The sequence below is a fragment of the Phasianus colchicus genome, chromosome 1 (genome assembly GCF_987193195.1).
Source record: "Phasianus colchicus chromosome 1, bPhaCol1.hap1.1, whole genome shotgun sequence".
Lineage (NCBI taxonomy): Eukaryota > Metazoa > Chordata > Aves > Galliformes > Phasianidae > Phasianus > Phasianus colchicus.
This window is the reverse complement of record NC_143436.1, coordinates 16,240,350-16,257,390: the sequence shown is the minus strand read 5'-3', so window position 1 is coordinate 16,257,390 and position 17,041 is coordinate 16,240,350. Positions and strand designations below refer to the sequence as shown.

The 17,041-nt window shown below is 35.9% G+C and overlaps 1 protein-coding gene across 1 annotated transcript in view; it reads right to left on the bottom strand.

The window, feature by feature from the left end:
• The window catches only part of CPNE8 (copine 8), a 93,319-nt gene that overhangs the window by 9,143 nt on the left and 67,135 nt on the right, over window positions 1–17,041 (bottom strand). Inside the window, exons 14-18 of the mRNA XM_031601727.2 lie at window positions 7,494–7,540; window positions 6,553–6,734; window positions 5,559–5,686; window positions 4,400–4,502; window positions 882–939 (exon numbers count right to left, since the gene is read on the bottom strand). Coding sequence (XP_031457587.1) covers window positions 882–939; window positions 4,400–4,502; window positions 5,559–5,686; window positions 6,553–6,734; window positions 7,494–7,540 — 518 coding nt within the window. The remainder of the gene's footprint in view (window positions 1–881; window positions 940–4,399; window positions 4,503–5,558; window positions 5,687–6,552; window positions 6,735–7,493; window positions 7,541–17,041) is intronic.

Below are 17,041 nucleotides of genomic sequence, written 5' to 3'. Positions count from 1 at the left end.
CTCTTCCCTTTGATTGCAGCATATAATCATCTGAAGAATAAATGTCAGCTTGGACAATCTCTTCAAGGAATACAATACTTAAACACTAACATACCACTTGCCATACTCCCAGAATATTTGTGTAAGAATTAAAATGTACCTTCATTAATGACTATTCACATTATATATTTGTACACATAGAGACATGCCACCTACCCAGAAGTACACAAATGGAAAAAAAAGGATGTATACATTTGAAGATCAGATCTACATGGAGCATCTCCATTTCATGGTGTGGTGATACACAAGATGCCAATTGATAAATTAGTTCAAATAACTGAAGCAGCTGATTCACTGGAATAGAGAGTGCTATTCTAGAACATCTTATGAAAGAATATGTAAATAACCTTGGTGATTTATTTCCTGCTGTAATATTCTCCCACTGCTGCTAGACAGTAAGGCTCACTTCTGTTATAAAGTGAAACCCAGCTTAATCCAGATCACTGCCTCAAATTTATTTTTCTTTGTATTTTATTACTGCAGAAAGAACAGGTGATCAATATTTCCAGTCAACTGATACATCGCAAAGCAATTAAATATTGATGTTTCAGAAATTGAAAATTACTTCAGTATACTTATTTTATTCTTCCCCTCCTCCATTTTCTAGAGCACTGTAAATGCTCAGCCCCCATATGGTTCCATGACTTGAAGAGAGAGCCTGAGGGGCTCGACATGGTAGGTTGTAATCATACTGAGTTATCAATCAATCCAGCTGGAAACGTCAACAGTACTTACTGCTTGTTCTATATTATGTGAAGAACAGTATGTGTTTCAAAAGTCACATATTATAGATATGTAAACAAATATAAAACATTATAGAAAAAAAATACTAAAATACTTACCATCAAACTCTGCCGGCCCTACTCCCACTATAATTATTGACATTGGAAGCTTTGAAGCCTTTGAAAGAACAAGAAAAGGAGATTTTCATTACATAACCTCAGCCAGTATTATGTAAGATGCAAAAACAATATGAATAAAAAACATAAGAAGTGAAGCTCTAAAGAACAATTCCTTATCCTAATATCCTAAATGATGAGGAGAATAAATCTTCAATTTGAGCAATACGTATCTTCTGTTTTTTCCATGAATGAAAATTTTTGTTCAAGTTAGTCTTCCATGCCACAAAGCAAACAAGATATTAAATTGTGTTATAGTTAAGAATTTTAATTTTACTTAACCTTTTCCATTCAATAAAAAAAGGAAAAGATGGCTTTCCCTGAATGAACTCTCTGTAAAACCTTTAAAATTATGAAGACAGCATAATAAATACTGGATTCTCCTGCCCTGACAGCACTAGATATCCACTACAGATATCTTCTGAAACTGGCTCTTTTCAAGAGGGTAACAACAAAAATATAAAAACATCTAACAAATGTCAGGGCTGAGAAAGGTTTCTTATTGTGATCACAGAATTCTTTGAGTTGAAAGGAACCTCTGAGGGCCATTCAGTCCAACTCCCCTGCAGTGAACAGGGACACCACAGCTAGGTCAGGATGCCCAGGGCCTTATCCAGCCTCGCTTTTAAAAGTCTCCAGGCACAGGGCATCAACCACAACACTAGGTAACCTGTTTCAGTGCCTCACCACCCCCACTGTAAAAGATCTTCTGATATTTTGATCTTCTGATGAACATCTGGTGATATTCTGAACTGTGAAATATCCACAGTCATTTTAAACAGGAGTCTAGTCTGGCCAAAAATCATAGATGAACACTTTTTCCTAAATTAAAATCAGCTCAACTGAAGTTTCAAGTAAAGTGGCTTTAGAGCAGACTTATAGTTTTCTTCTGGAATATAAAAGGCGTTATTCTGCCTCATCTAAAATACATTTGCTTTTTAAACACACCATTCCCACTTCCCATTCTCGATCTGTCATAAAACTCTGTCTAAAACCAACCCTCTGAAAGCAGAAGACATACAGTTAATTAATGTATACATGCTATTTAAAACAACAAAAATATGACATCCTATAAATCACTAATGTGCTACAGCATTCTATATTGCACAGTGCATACTGTATGTTGACTGCAATTTCATTATGAAGTGATACTACATAGTCAGTTTTCCAAATTTGGTAGCAAACACAATTTATTAGTTTTTATTTTAAATTATTAATTTAAATACTAATAAAATATAAAAAATGTTGGCAAAAGCCATATGGACATGGTCATAGAATCACAGAATGGCCTGGGTTGAAAAGGACCACAATGATCATGTAGTTTCAACCCCCCTGCTATGTGCAGGGTCGCCAACCATCAGACCAGGCTGCCCAGAGCCACATCCAGCCTGGCCTTGATGGGGCATCCACAACCTGCTTGGGCAACCTGTTCCAGTGTGTCACCACCCTCTGGTTCTAGGCAAGCATCTCTGGGTGTCTTTGCTTGAGGAGAGATTGGACCAGATGGACCCAGAGATCCTTGCAATTTCAGCCATTCTGTGATAAAGGATCATAAATGGAGCATAACTGTAACTGAGTTGCAGTATACTGCATAAACCACTGATAGTGAGAGAAAAGTATTTTTTTGGATATGAAGGCACTACTTAAAGGCACAGAATATGTTCTGGTTTTCAGATGTTTTCGAGAATCTTGGAGTTTAAATTTAACATTCTTCAAAAATATTCCTTATGGGGTAGACACAGTACTACATGATACTATGTATATGAAACCATAAGTGGCAAGGTCAGTGAAAAGACAGAGTTCAACTTTAGCATATAAACTTGGTGTTGGCATTTTCTGAATGACAGTATAACCTTTGAACAGTTTGATAAAGCAGAACAGGTCTGACACATATGCTGTAACAAGAAGGATGCATAAAGCACAGTGTTAAAAAATGAAACACACTTTCTCAGTTTTATACACATCAGCTTGTATTTAACATTACTGTCCCTTTTTTCATTATTCCAAATATTATAATGACTGGAAAATGCTACCAGAAAGCATTTAATTAGTCCTGTTATGGTATACTGTGCTCATTCTTCAAGAGCTATAAAGAAAAATGAACTTGCATCTTCATCAAAAGTATTCAAAATTCCTGTACTTTTGCTCATTCTAGGCAAACAACACATTTTCTGTACCTCCAGACATTTGCAGAACATCAGCTATTACTCCTAAAAATTAATTACTTCTCAAAACATGGGCTCTGTATTTCTTAGTGACCAAATAGTTTATCTTACAAAGTATCAACCAGATGAACTTGCTGGTCTCATACTCACCCTCCATACTTGGAAGGACTTGGAATTGAAGGGGAGTTAAATCAAAAGTTGGTCTTTCTTCCCCATGGAGCCTTTCTGACACCTAGAAAAAGGCTCTCTTCCAAACTTCTAAGCTAGACCAGAGGATGAACTTGTAAGATGAAAAGTTTGTTTATCTCCTTTAAAAGTGAAGGTGGCTTTATCCTATTTTAATATTGGAAAGGAAGTAAACCTGTACCTTCAAACACAGCTCAATCTGTTGTAAAAATTCATCACGTGGATTCACAGAGCTAGGTCACTGACATGCAGACTCTGTCCATATGCTGCTGGCTAGAACTTGAGGGTATCTTGCTTTCCAGTGAGAGACAGAACATTTCAGTAATATTCTCCTGTGCACCCTACAAACTGGAATGGTACTGTAGCTCTCTACAGGAAATAGTGAAAGTGGGCCTTCAAAATATGCTACCTAATTCTATAACTTTTGTTTTGACATGACAGATTCAATGTGGTGCATTCAAAACTATTGGAACAGGCCTTCTCAAACTCTGGATGAGTTTTTTGCATACTTTCATCTGACATTTCCCAGGGACAGAAGAACAGTTTGTAGTGTAGAGTATTACTTATAAGCACGGCAGTTTCAAAGAGAAAAAACATTTAAAATAATGTTTTAAATAATAATTTAAAAGAACTTGAGGAAAAACCTTGATTTTTAAAATTCAGGGCAACTATCTAAAAGGAAATTAGCTGACAGTTATGCTTGTTGGCATTTGGGACCAGACAATTTGGAGCAGTTTTTAGAAGGTGAGGAAAAAAACAAAAATCAAAGCTGTCTGCAATTACTAGATGGATGAAGTTCATCACAGTTCATCATGAAACACTGCATAGTGGGAGTGCATGAAGGAGGAAGAGTCAAGAAGCAGATGACAGAAGTTATATGAACATTTAGTGTTAGAAGACTATCACTTCCCATCAAACAGTAATTAAGCTGAGATACAGCTTTTAATTTCTTCTCATCTTCACGCATAATAATTTTTTTCGCTGTTTGGAAAGAATGGTTAATTTATGAAACTAATTTAATACCTAAGATAATGATAGATTCAATTTACTTCTTAAAGTATTAGAGCCTAGAAAGATATTTTATATTTCAGCATTTTCAGCAAAACTTACATTCACTATGGATTCTTTCGTCTGAGCCATATCTGAAATAACTCCATCTGTAATAATGAGAAGAACAAAATACTGGGAGCCATCTTTAACTGAAGCAGCATATCTAAGGGAGGAAAAAAAGAATATTATGATAGTAAAACAAACCTTTATACAAGAGCAATTTACATGAGAAGGAGCTGTATTTTTTAAATTTGATGGAGGACTATTCCAAATAATTGTGATAGCATGACCCACTGTACACTGTGATACATTTGTATATTCTCGAGACTCAAGCTTCTCCCTGTGCTATACCTGAATATAAGACAAAACACAACCAGCACCATTCCAGTCTTGCCTCAGTCAAAGGTCCCAAGAAGCAAGAAGCAACGTTCTTTGAAAATAAGCAGCTCTTGAAGATTTGAAAAGTTCTGAAAGATAGCGAGTCTGCAACAGTTCCACTGAATTCTACAGCCGGTATATCAGAAACAAAGACTACAGTTTGTTTGCTCCTACTGTCCTATACAGTTGGTGAAGAACTTTTTTTACATGGAGAGTGCTGTTCCACTTGCTTTTTTGTTTGACTGAAATCTGTGTAGTCACTGCCTTCAATAAGGCTCTTAGTGCTGTGAAGGTTAAGCAGAACTTCATAATAGAAGTGGTCATGAGTAGAGTTGATAGCAGGGAAAAAATAAATACTGCAGTATGTATGCTCAAGTACAGAATATTCATTACTCACTGGTCAATGGACAGGGTATGTTCTAATGATGTTCATGATGTTACTTAGAATATTCTAACAGTAAATTTGCAAGCGAGTGTTGCCTATAAATAAGATACTTTAACAACAACATTTGCAAGAGTTTGGAAGAGTGTGAGTGAAATGGAATCTATAAATCTCGGAAAGCCATCCCTAGATACAGATGGGTAGAAAAGCCCCAGAGTCCATCAACTTGTTGAACACTTGTTTGTACGCAAGCAGTAGGGACTGGAATTAAATGCACAATACTAGCACACAGTATGCAGATCTACTAACAAGTATAAACTAATCACATTAGAATGAGAAAAAAAAAACACATTATAAATACCTTTTTCTATGTTTTAGCATCATGTAACTGTTGATCATAAATAGTGCAGTAGTTGTACTGAAAATAAAAAGTTTCTGCAAAGTACTTGTTATGCTTACCTGGCTACATGATTAATTACAGGGGCAAAGTTTGTTGGTCCATAAAGCTGGACTGATTTTAGACTTCTATAATATGCCTCCATTACACCATCAATGCCATGGCAGTATGGATTTTGAGGGTTTCCATTCTAAAAAAAATAAGAAGGGATTAATCTCTAAAAATAATTATGAAGCAGAAATGATGCATTTTAGTGAATACTATCCAGTGCACATTTTTAAATGGGAATGATCTCAGAATTTAAGGATCTAATCGAAGTTTGCTACCAATATCCACTGTAAGTGCCATGGTTGGGTCTGACTGTTAGCTGCCTAGGGAAGAAGTTTTTGCAGCCTCGTACTGTACACATTCTGGATCACTGAAACAGGTTCCCAGATATAAATACCATCTGAAATGGAATTAATTCCAGTCCTTACATTGAACAGTAAAAGGTGTTTCTCAGTGTGCATTTAAGGTACAAATTATGGGGCAGATGATAAACTAGAGTCACATTTGTGAGCACAGTTCTGGCTCAATAATTTCCAGTTTGATTTTAATTTTGTAATTTAACTGGCAAAACTACAAAATCTCAGATTTATTCCTGTAACCTCATCCTATACTCCAATAAGTTACCTCTAAACACCTCTAAACTAGCAGCCTGTAAAAGACAGATTACAGAGAACAACAACAATAACAAAAAAAAAAAAAATTGGGTCATGATTCAATTACATATCAAGGTAAGATTAGCTTCAAACCGAAGTATTTCAAACATCTGTTTCTCATGCTGCTATAGATGAGGTTTCTTTATTACTATTTTTGGCCTACAGGGACTTCTTGACTCTGGATGTCTGTCAGCAACTACGATGAGAAATTTTGAAACAAGTCTTTTAGACCTAAGAATTAGAACATTTTCTGTAATTCCTGAATCTTTTCCTATTAACTACTTAAGACAAGTCTTCCTCCCCCAGATTACGTTGTGGTAAAGAAATTTAAATAAATTTTTATATATTTGCTTACCAATGCAAATTCATGCGATACTCTTCCATCTGGAGGCAGTCTAGCTCCAAAACCTAGAGCTGGGAACATTTTATCACTATCATAGTCCTGAATAATTTCACCTACTGCTTTCAGTGCCATGCCATATGCATTCAGCTGATAGGGATTCATATAGTGCAGTGAAGTAGGTTGTGAAGGGTTACCTGTTGAAGCAAGAGTCAGGTTTACTTTACAACTGAATCACTCCCAGATTTTCTCTCTTAAAAATGACAGAAATCTAGGAAAGAAGAAATTGAAAAGGAAACAAACCTATTTCCTACGTATGTGATTGTGGTTAAATCAGATAAAAATGCAACATTCTTAGTACATCTTTAATAGGTTAATAGTAGTACCTATAAGCTTTTTCACCAATAAAATGATAGCAAGAGATTGTGACTTCAATTGAGTATTTGTGTCACTTTTGTAACGTGATACACACTCCTATCATGAAATTTACTAAAGTATTATAAGATCCTGAAAACAATTCTGCAGGAGAATCAAAACTTATCTGTTTCACCATTCTTCACCCTCACTCTACTTGAAACTCCTTTGTTTTGTACCTCTCAATGGAGTCTTCCAATTTAGCCGATTTGCTCACAGCAATAATAAATGCACAAACAAAAAAATTGGAAAGTATGTAAACAACTACAAGTTGCTCCTATTTATGTAATTCAGTATGTATTTTTTTAATAGAAAATTTCTATCTGCTCTGTTTGTCCAGCATTTCTGACAGGAATTGGTTTCTAGTCTGTTGTTGCTCAGCTGACTCCAGGTGGTGCCAGGTATACAAATAATTCGTAATACAAAATAGTTAAGCAGAATCCTGACATAGTACATACACATAAACACTTCTAAAAAGTGTTTTAGAAGCGTTTTAAAACTGAACACAGCACAAGAATACAGAAGCTTATTTTTATTCTTACCATTTGAGGCTGTGAAGTCAATAGCTACTGTGAAGTTGATTTGTGTTCTGTAAAATGAACAAATACAGCTCTTACTAATAACTTTACGGTTATGTGAAAAATAAACAAGATATATGGTAATGTTTTTGGACAAAACATAGGAAACTGACTTTCTAATTCAGGTAATACACATTGAAAATACCATTTCATGAACGCACTGAAAACATTTACTTTATTCCATCCCTCCTTTTTCACTGCTTATGAAAAATCCCAATTCTACATTTAGGTTACTATGATCTCCGTGCATTATTATTTTCAACAGTAATACTGATTTTTCCTTTGACAAGGAAAGAAGTTGACAAGACAATAAGGGTTTTACTGATCTGCTCTTAACACTAAAACCATGTCTTCAGTCAGAATGCACTTGAAATCATGCTATACATAAAATCTTTGGAGTAGACAGCAAAGTTCTGGCAGGAGATATCATTCATGGGAACACAATACTTTAAGGATTTTAATTTAATACCGTTAGGAGTACTTTCCTTTACTATCAAGGAAAATTGTGGAAGATAAAAGTAAAATCTGGGAACGGGAATATAAAAATTAGCAATTTGAGCAGTAGCTAAGTAAAGCCATTATGTGCATGAATCAATTGTCAGCATACCATTATTGTCAGAAAAAGTAGTCACTAATGGACTTATGAAGTGACAATTCAACTAATGCAATCCTGTTCTGTAACTTCCTTCAGCACAAAATACTGTCATTCTGGAGATAATCTCTGTACTGGTAAGACTCTAATCGGGAAGAGTTTGGATGAATCCGAAAATGGACTTTTTACTCAGACCAAGTCTTTTACACAGTCCTTCAAATTTCTGCCTCTCAGTGTGCACCACTATGAACTTATTGACCAAACTGCCAAAGATTACAGCTCTTTGAAAGTTATTGTACAAATTTAACTCATGCACACTTAGATCAAATATCAAGACCTGACACCTGACCTTGCAGTAAAAGATTTACTGCTCAAATAACCTTATCACCCAGAGGAAATGCTATTATGACATGAAAATCTAGGTTCACACAAAAAATCACATGGAATCATTTTATTACGCTGACCAAGGCCTACACAAACTAAGCTAGGAATGAGTGGACACCATCTCTAAAAGGCAGCAAAACCCCACCAACAACCACAGTATTAAGAAGAGCCTTGTGGTTCTCTGGAATGCTGCCAGCCCTGAATATGTCTAAAAATGCATAAAAATGGACGTGAATGAAGAACAGTGAAAGCTGCTGCAGACTGAAGAGTTCTGAGACCTAGGATTTATGAGATATGCATCCTGCTAGTAATACTGCATTCTGCTTCGTGCACTTTCATCCAAAATACACTATTGTTAATGGTATGGTAAGTCAGATTTTGTTTGGTTGGTACCTGAATGTTAGTCCCTGTGGTTTATTAGCCAAAACGTACTTCTACACCATCAGTTAGTTACAAGAATAAACATCGTAAGAAGTGCATGTCAACCAGTTTTTATCACCATTCCTACAGAGTGCAGTACGGCTGTCTTCCTCAGGCATTAGCAGGATAGGAAAATCAACCAACAAAAGGCTAATACAATACTATCTCTATTTTTATGTTCAGAGTCCTTACTAGCACTGCTAAACAAAGCTGGTTTTGGACAGTCATCTCCCTATACTTAGATTTTAAGAGCTTTACTGTGGTGCTGTGTTTTAAGACTAAAACAAAATTCTTAAAACCATTACATGTCTGCACACCAAGAACAGAAATCTAGATGAAGAACATATAACTGGGAAAAAACCTCAAACAATTCTTCCCCTGGGTAAGCAGCAACACTTGTTTGTAAACTCTTTTTCTGCATCAGTTATCCTGACCCAACTTGTAAGAAGAAACAGTTATGCACATTCTGTATGACGACAGAAATGAGAAAGGAAAGTAAAAAAAAAAAATCTTTAAAAGGAAAATAGCTAACAAAAGAAAAAATACCTGAAATACATCTAATTACAAAACAAAATCACATTTAATGTAACTAAAACTAGTGACTGACAATAGCAGTTTCAGAAGTATACCAAAACCTGATATGTCTGTGTTAAATGCATATTGCTCTAGATAACAAATTCAGCTGTTAAACTGGAAAAAATCCCTCACCCATTTACCATCCACAATAATCTGGACTACAGTTTTTCTCTAAGAAGAAGAGTACGTTTATTACTGCATGTGCCAATTTGAAAACCATAAAAATCATGGCATAAAATAAGATGAAAACAGATGTCTACCTTTCTACAACAGAAGTTAAATCACTTACTTAATTTTACAACAGTTACACAGATGCATACACAGATTAGAATTCAGTTTCCAACCAGTTTCTAATGTTATTTTATAACCTATAGTGTACTCACTACACCATGGAAGATTGGAGGAATCTAAAATGGCATTAAATGCCATTTTCAGGCAACTGGATCCCACTCTTAATGCAAGTGTCACATTGTATTATGGACTCATAACCACACAGCATTATTCATGCCTTATAGAAGACTGGGAAGCTGGAATAAACTCACTTAGAACAAACATGCACTGTGATTGACCTGTGTTTTCAGTGACCGTTTTATACATACATATATAACATACTTGAAATGTCCCTCTAAGTATGATCTTGTGGAAAAGAGACATAGGAAACTAGGTCACACAAGGTACTAATGTCCTACAGCAAAAGGAATGACAAACTACAGAAAGGTATGAAATGAATATCAACCCTTGAAGTCAAAATTATCAAAATGCAATTAAATCTTTTTTTTGAGCAGCAAACTGGGTATCTGAAGTTCAAACAATTTAACTTCAAATAAGTACCACAGCAGAGAATATTTCCAAAAGCAGCTGCACTAATGTGAACACGTATTTTGTGTGAAAGATTAATTTGAAAAGGTATTAATTTCCCTATTGCTTCTCAGGACTGAAAAAAAAAACTGTCCATAATTAAAAAAAAAAAAACCTAATTTGGGAAGGCTAATTTAGAAACTGCGTTGTGGAAACATCAGACACAGCTAATCTGGAAGTCAAGTCAGATGACTAGAAAATTAATCTGAATGATATTTTAAGAAATGCTTTCACAGTAATACATGTTATTCTGGAAACAAATTAAAAGTAATGAATATATCTGACAACTCAAACAACTGCCCTGTTTTTATTTCTACCATGTTTAATTTCTTTTCAACAGAATAACTTTTAGGTTCTATCCATTGTTAGGTTACTGTTGTTATTAACGTATTAATAACAGGTTCATCAACAGTAACATAAGATCTTTGACTCATGTAAGGGACAATACTTGAAAAAAAAATTATTAATTCAGTGTGGATGCCTAAAATTTTAAAAAGCATCTGAAATCACAGTCTTCAAGACAAACTTATATGCATGATTAAATAATCTGTATTTTAAAACAAGCCAAGAAAATGGAAGCTTTATTTAAGATCCTTTACTGCTCGTTTCTACAAAAGTCCTCAAAGATTAGAGCTGTATCTGAACTATGAAAAAACACTGCAGTAAAATCACCTATCTGCATAATGATTAATAAGGAGGGATATGCCAAACTACCTTCGTGCTTAACTCAGGTGAAAATAAATGAACTGGTAGACAATCTTTAGACTTCTATACACAGAGCAGTTTGTTATGATGCTGAGGAAAACTAAACAAGTATTCATGTGAAAACTGTAAGTGAAATCTGGGGTGTTTTCAGGATTAATTGAATGCTCTCTAGAAGGGACATACAGTGTTAATCTAAGCAGCAAGAGAGTCATTTTCTGAACAGTGCTCAAAATTACACACACAAAAAATAAACAGTATGATTTGTGTCCTACCTGTATGTAGAGCATCAGAAAATAAATGAACCAGTCACTAAGCTAGAACCATACTTCAATGCAAGACCAAATGCGGAAGAAAAACAGAGGTTCTCAACACACAAAGCAAGCATAAGGTAAATATCCATACCTAGGAAATCCTGAAAAGCAAAAAATCTCTTTTACAGAGCAACACATGAATGTTTTACTGTTATCCCTATATGTATCTCTAATACTTCAAAATGCCACAGTAATGCACTTAAGATGCAATATGGAATCTAAATATCTCACATACAGAGACTTTTCCAAACTTAGCTGCACAACGTAGGTTAGATTTTAGTTTAGAGAAGCACAGAATCTACACAATGCTAAGCTACGGAAAATCCCTATATGCAAGAAAATAATTCTGTATTTACAAACCACAGAAAACTTACAGGAATCTAACTATGCTACAATTTATGGTAAAGCCACACTCTCTGTTTAAGGCACAATGATGTACAGCGTTATTCAATTACAGAATGCACCATTTTGTATAAGGACAAAACCACTACACTGATTGCTGTTTGGTCTATAAAGTATCAAAATAAAATAATACGAATAATTTAAAAAACCCAAGGCTGGAAACGTAGTGTATGTAAGTACTCAGAAATTATCAAGTGCCTGAATTCAACTCCAAACTACCAACTTGGGTATAAGGAAAAAGGCTTTTACAGTGAGGGTAAAAGTTTTCTACAGTGTGTTTGTCAGCACAGTTCTGGGCATAGGGCTGCAGGCAGGGCCCACCTGATATCTGCCCCCAGTCCTGGGCTGTCTGGGCAGCATGGGCTTTGGGCTTTGCAAGATGCAGAGCTGGATGAAGGCAGAGGAGGAGGTGGCCTGTCCTGGATGTAGCTGACAGTGAAGCTTGCTGCACCAAGTTGTGCTTTGAGTTGTTTTCCAAGGCACTGGAACAGGCTGCCCAGAGAGGTGGAGGATGCCCCATCCCTGGGGCATTCAAGAAGCAGGCTGGACCATGCTCTGAGCAACCTGATCTAGCTGTAGGTGCCCTGTTCATTGCAGAGGAATTGGACTAGATGACCTTTGAAGATCTCTTCCAACTCAAATGATTCTATGATTCTATGAAATACTTAAAGAACACAGAACAGAAAAACTAGCAGAATTTCCTACTGGGAGAGGCAAGAAGGCCCAGAGAAATGGGAGAGACAAAGTACTTAAGGCTAAGGGTCAAGGATTTTTTGCTGTTCTTTTAAAATATTTCTAGTTCCCCAGAGTTTTCCAAAGTAAGGTTTTTCTGATCAGGAAATTCATTTGCTGAGGTTGTTTTTCTGCTTTCCCAGATGCACATTCCCCATGGAGCTAGATGACATCCACAGCTTCAAGTGATGTTGTAAGGTCACAAAGCTGTGCATAAAAGCTGCCCAAACACTGCCATCTGGCTAGGCAGGCTGGGTCACTGAGTGTCCTGACTCAAGGGTGGGCTCAGACAGAACATCCAAGCACAGCAACAAGGCTTGTGGACTCAGAGCAGCTAGAGGAAGTCATGACTTCTCAGGGTGAACTCATGCTATATCATCACTATCAGTTACAAAAGCATCTTACCAGCAGCAGTAACTTTCACCACAGAGCACACAGTTTGTGACTTTGGGTGAGCAAGGTAAAACTATCCTCTTTCAATCAGAATTGATACGCATGCAGGAACAAGCTAAGTCTGGATGTAGCTGTTGACCAGGCTTGACAGCGTGAGGTTTTTTTTAACAGTACACTGGAAGGAAGAACGAATTTCCTCTGCATCTTCAGAGTGAAAACCAGCCGGTCTGATGGCAGTTGGTGGAGGTTTGAGAATCACTTACTGTGCAGCAATCTATAACTGAATCTATTGGAGTAACTAACACTAACAAGGGGCTGTATTGTCTATGGTATTTACTGTAAAAAGTCTCCAGCAACAGTATTTTCTTAATCTCCTCTTTGCAAATGCAGCATCAAAACAAACAACATTTTCCTTGTAAAAGTTTCACAAGATCCTCCTTCGATATAGCTTTATTACTCCTAATTATTCTCCAAGGATACAACGTACATGGTTAAGTCTCTACAATACATAGCTATGACAGCCCTTGCTTCATAGCTATATCTCAACTAAGTTTCCTTAGTACATCAAATATATATGCCATTACATATGATGTACTGGTTGGATGAAAATAGCTGTCATAATAGCAGTTCTAAATTTCCTTTTTTGACCTTTAGGGATTCAGTATAGCTCAGTTAAAAATGAAAGCCCAAAGCCCTTACAATCCAAACAATATGTACACGTTCACATCTGAAAGCATTTGTGAAGGCAAGTTTTAACACAATGGTGCAGAAACATTTCCCCTTATTTTTTTACTAATCTGGGACAGAAAAGATGACTTAACACTTTTAGGCTGAAAGAGGATACAGTTCCTAAAATTTTCATGATTTACAAACATCTAAAGTACCACACACTATTCTAAGATGTTTAGAAAGTCTGAAAAGTATGGAAAGTTTTGCACAGAGAGATGTTCTTTCTATCCACTAAGTCTTGCAGCTTTATGGCTCCTGGTCTCATTTCCAGGTAAGACAGAGCCAACTACTCTACATTAAAATCTGATAGTGTTAGGACAAGTGGAATGGTTTAAAACTAGAAGAGGGAAGACTCAGAATAGATATTAGGGGGTCACTCAGAGTGCAGTGAGGACTGGTGCAGCCGCCCAGAGAAACTGTGGGTGCCCATCCCTGGAGGTGTTCAGGTCTGGGTTGGACAAGGCCTTGCACAGCCTGAGCTGATGCGGGTAACCCTGTCTAAGGCACGGGCAATCAAACAAGATGATCTTTGAGGTCCCTTCCAACTCATGCCATTTTGTGACTCTATGATTCTATATGCATAAAATAAAATACTTTGTTAAGTGTTCGACAGTCATTCCTACAAACCAAGATAATTCCAAGTTAATTCCTCTTCAAGGCAATAACCCACACATTCCTGGCTTATTCATATATTGGGAGGTGATTTTTATAGGAAAATACACTAGTAAGTAGAAGGAGAAAAGCACTTTTGAAATATAGATTAATTTTTAGCACATAGTACCCTACCTTAAACATAGGAAGGTCAGTGTTGTAACAGGTGATTAAGCATCAAGATACAAGGAAAAGCTAGCAACTAAGATGATACCACTTGATGCACAACAGATGCAAAGAGACATCCATCCCTCTCCTACCATACTACTGTGAAATTCAGTGTTATTAAATAAAAATAAATTAGAATGTATGAACAAATTTCTATGTCATTTTTTATGGCTTTTTGAAAAAGTCACCAATTATATTTATAATGAAAAATTCTAATTAAAAATATGCAGATTCAAAATACAAATCAAATCAATACTGCAATCCAAATTAATTACAATCAACGCTGTCAAGCTTTCCCTTAAATCAGTATTCGTGCTAGACACTTCAAATCAATTACAATAAACTTCTGAACATGAAATATTTCATAAGCATCAATTTATAGAAGAGCCAATATTGTGCCTCCTGCAGAATCACTGTTTGCTTCCCCTTGCCTAACTAAATGGAAGAAGAACAAAAATAAAATTATGGAGGGCATACTTGTTGGGAAAACAGACTAATAAATGAAGAAAATTTCACATCACCCTCCCTCTAAAATTTGTTAACTAGACTGAAACTGATGTGTAGTAGTATTAAATGAGATGAAGTAAGAGAAAGACAGGATCAAGGAAAACGGCTGTGAAACTCAGTCTCCTGGTTATGTTTTCAAAGAAGAAAATTATAGGTGTGAGAAGAAAAGGTAACATTTTATTAAAAAAACCTTCACAGTTTTCACTGGCATGTCCTTAGAAACAGAGGTATGAATCTCTAAACAAGATTTAGATAAAATAATTAAATGATTATGATTAATGCTCAGACCTTTAAGCACACAGTAGCCTCCTGAATTATATTCCATTTCTTTTACCAAAAAAGAGGGATAATCTTCAAAAGTAGTAATTATTAATATTGCAAGACTTCTCTGCTTGGCACTTAGAGAGAAAACACAACATACAAAATATCAATAAGAATTACAGAAGTATTATTTGTATTGAGAATTTATATTAATCATCTATGGAATACAGATATGTAACTAGCATTGTAAACAGCTCCGTGGGAAATATGATAACTCAATTTGAAAAGATTACACATGTATGCGCTCTTTTCTTGTCTTTCCAAATTTAGATATAAAACCTAACAGATTCTAACAACAAATGAACTGAATCCACTTTGAGGAGAAACAGGAGGATCTGAAGAGTGGAAACAAAGAGATTATAAGTATTCTATAATAAGTGTTTCCACATAACTGAACTGATAGTAAGGATTGCAACTGTAGAAGACCTAGATCATTTCTTAGTCCAAAAGCATCCAGGAATAAAATGCAGGCACTCTCAGGATAGTGACTCTAACCAGCCTTATCTCAGCCCTCTGACCACATCCTCATGGGCACAGGAGCCCCATTTAAGACTGAAGGCTGAGTTGATGTCAGAGGAACATAGATCTCCAGCTCAGCTATGCCCACAGACTGACTTCATGGCTTCACCTCCTTGAATTCTCAGCATAGGCCCACCTGACAATCACTGAAACTGATCCTGACCTTTATCTGTGGTTTGACTTTCTATCCAGATCTTGATTTTCCTCATCACCACAGACTTCCCTGAAGTTTTGGATTCTTAGCTGAACCTGTTCACCATCTCTGGGCCTGCCATGCTTGCCTTGTTCATGGAATCATAAAGTGGTTTGGATTGGAAGGGACCAATAGAATGAAAAGAAAAAGAAGAAAAATTTCTCCAAAGATATGTGTAACAATTTTAAAGAGAACACATCTACATCCATGCTTAAAATCTTAAGCATTCACATTTGCAAGTACTATCCATGAAAATGCACTCATTGCATTTAAACTTAATGAGCCAAAAGACACTGTGTTTTGACATACATAAGAGACTGACTTAGTATGACCCTTAGTAAAAATACTTATTTTATTAAATGGAGAACAAACAGCAGTAAATTTGGATAGCCTGACTTCAAAATTTAACTTTTTGGGAGAATTTAAACATCAAAAAATTTGTTACTCCTTGAGAGAGAAAAAAAAAAATTACTCTCTGCTGCAGCGTGTGACTTAGGTCAACAATATTGACCATTTCTTAGCAGTGATCCATTCCCTATACCAGTTACGAGTTTGGTGTACAATTTCCAGTTGTATTTCTAAAAACCTTAAAAATAATGGTAGTATAGCCATCTTACTGACAGTTTCTTTGTAACTAGAATATATCTTGTGGCATCATCTTAACAGAACAAACTTCAGTGATAAATGAGCAATAAATCTTAAGCACATTATTGTCTGTAGGATTACCACAACTGGAAACAAATATGAAGCAGTGTACTGCTAATGGCAAAACACAACACAGATATCTTTGTATTTCAGCAGATGCCTGGTTGAAGACTGCCAGAAAAAAAAAAAAAAAAACTGGTAACTTGTTCCTCCAAAGATAAATAGTGACCTAAAATAGCTATAGAAAAACAGACAGTATGCCTCAAAAATCTATATTAAGTGCCTAGAAATGTGTAGTAAATTATTTCTGGCTTCTTTTAGAGAATATCACCTTCTGGTACAGAGGTTAAGAATCGAGAATTCCTGACATTTGATCCCATTTCCAGATATGTTCTAGGGTAAGCCA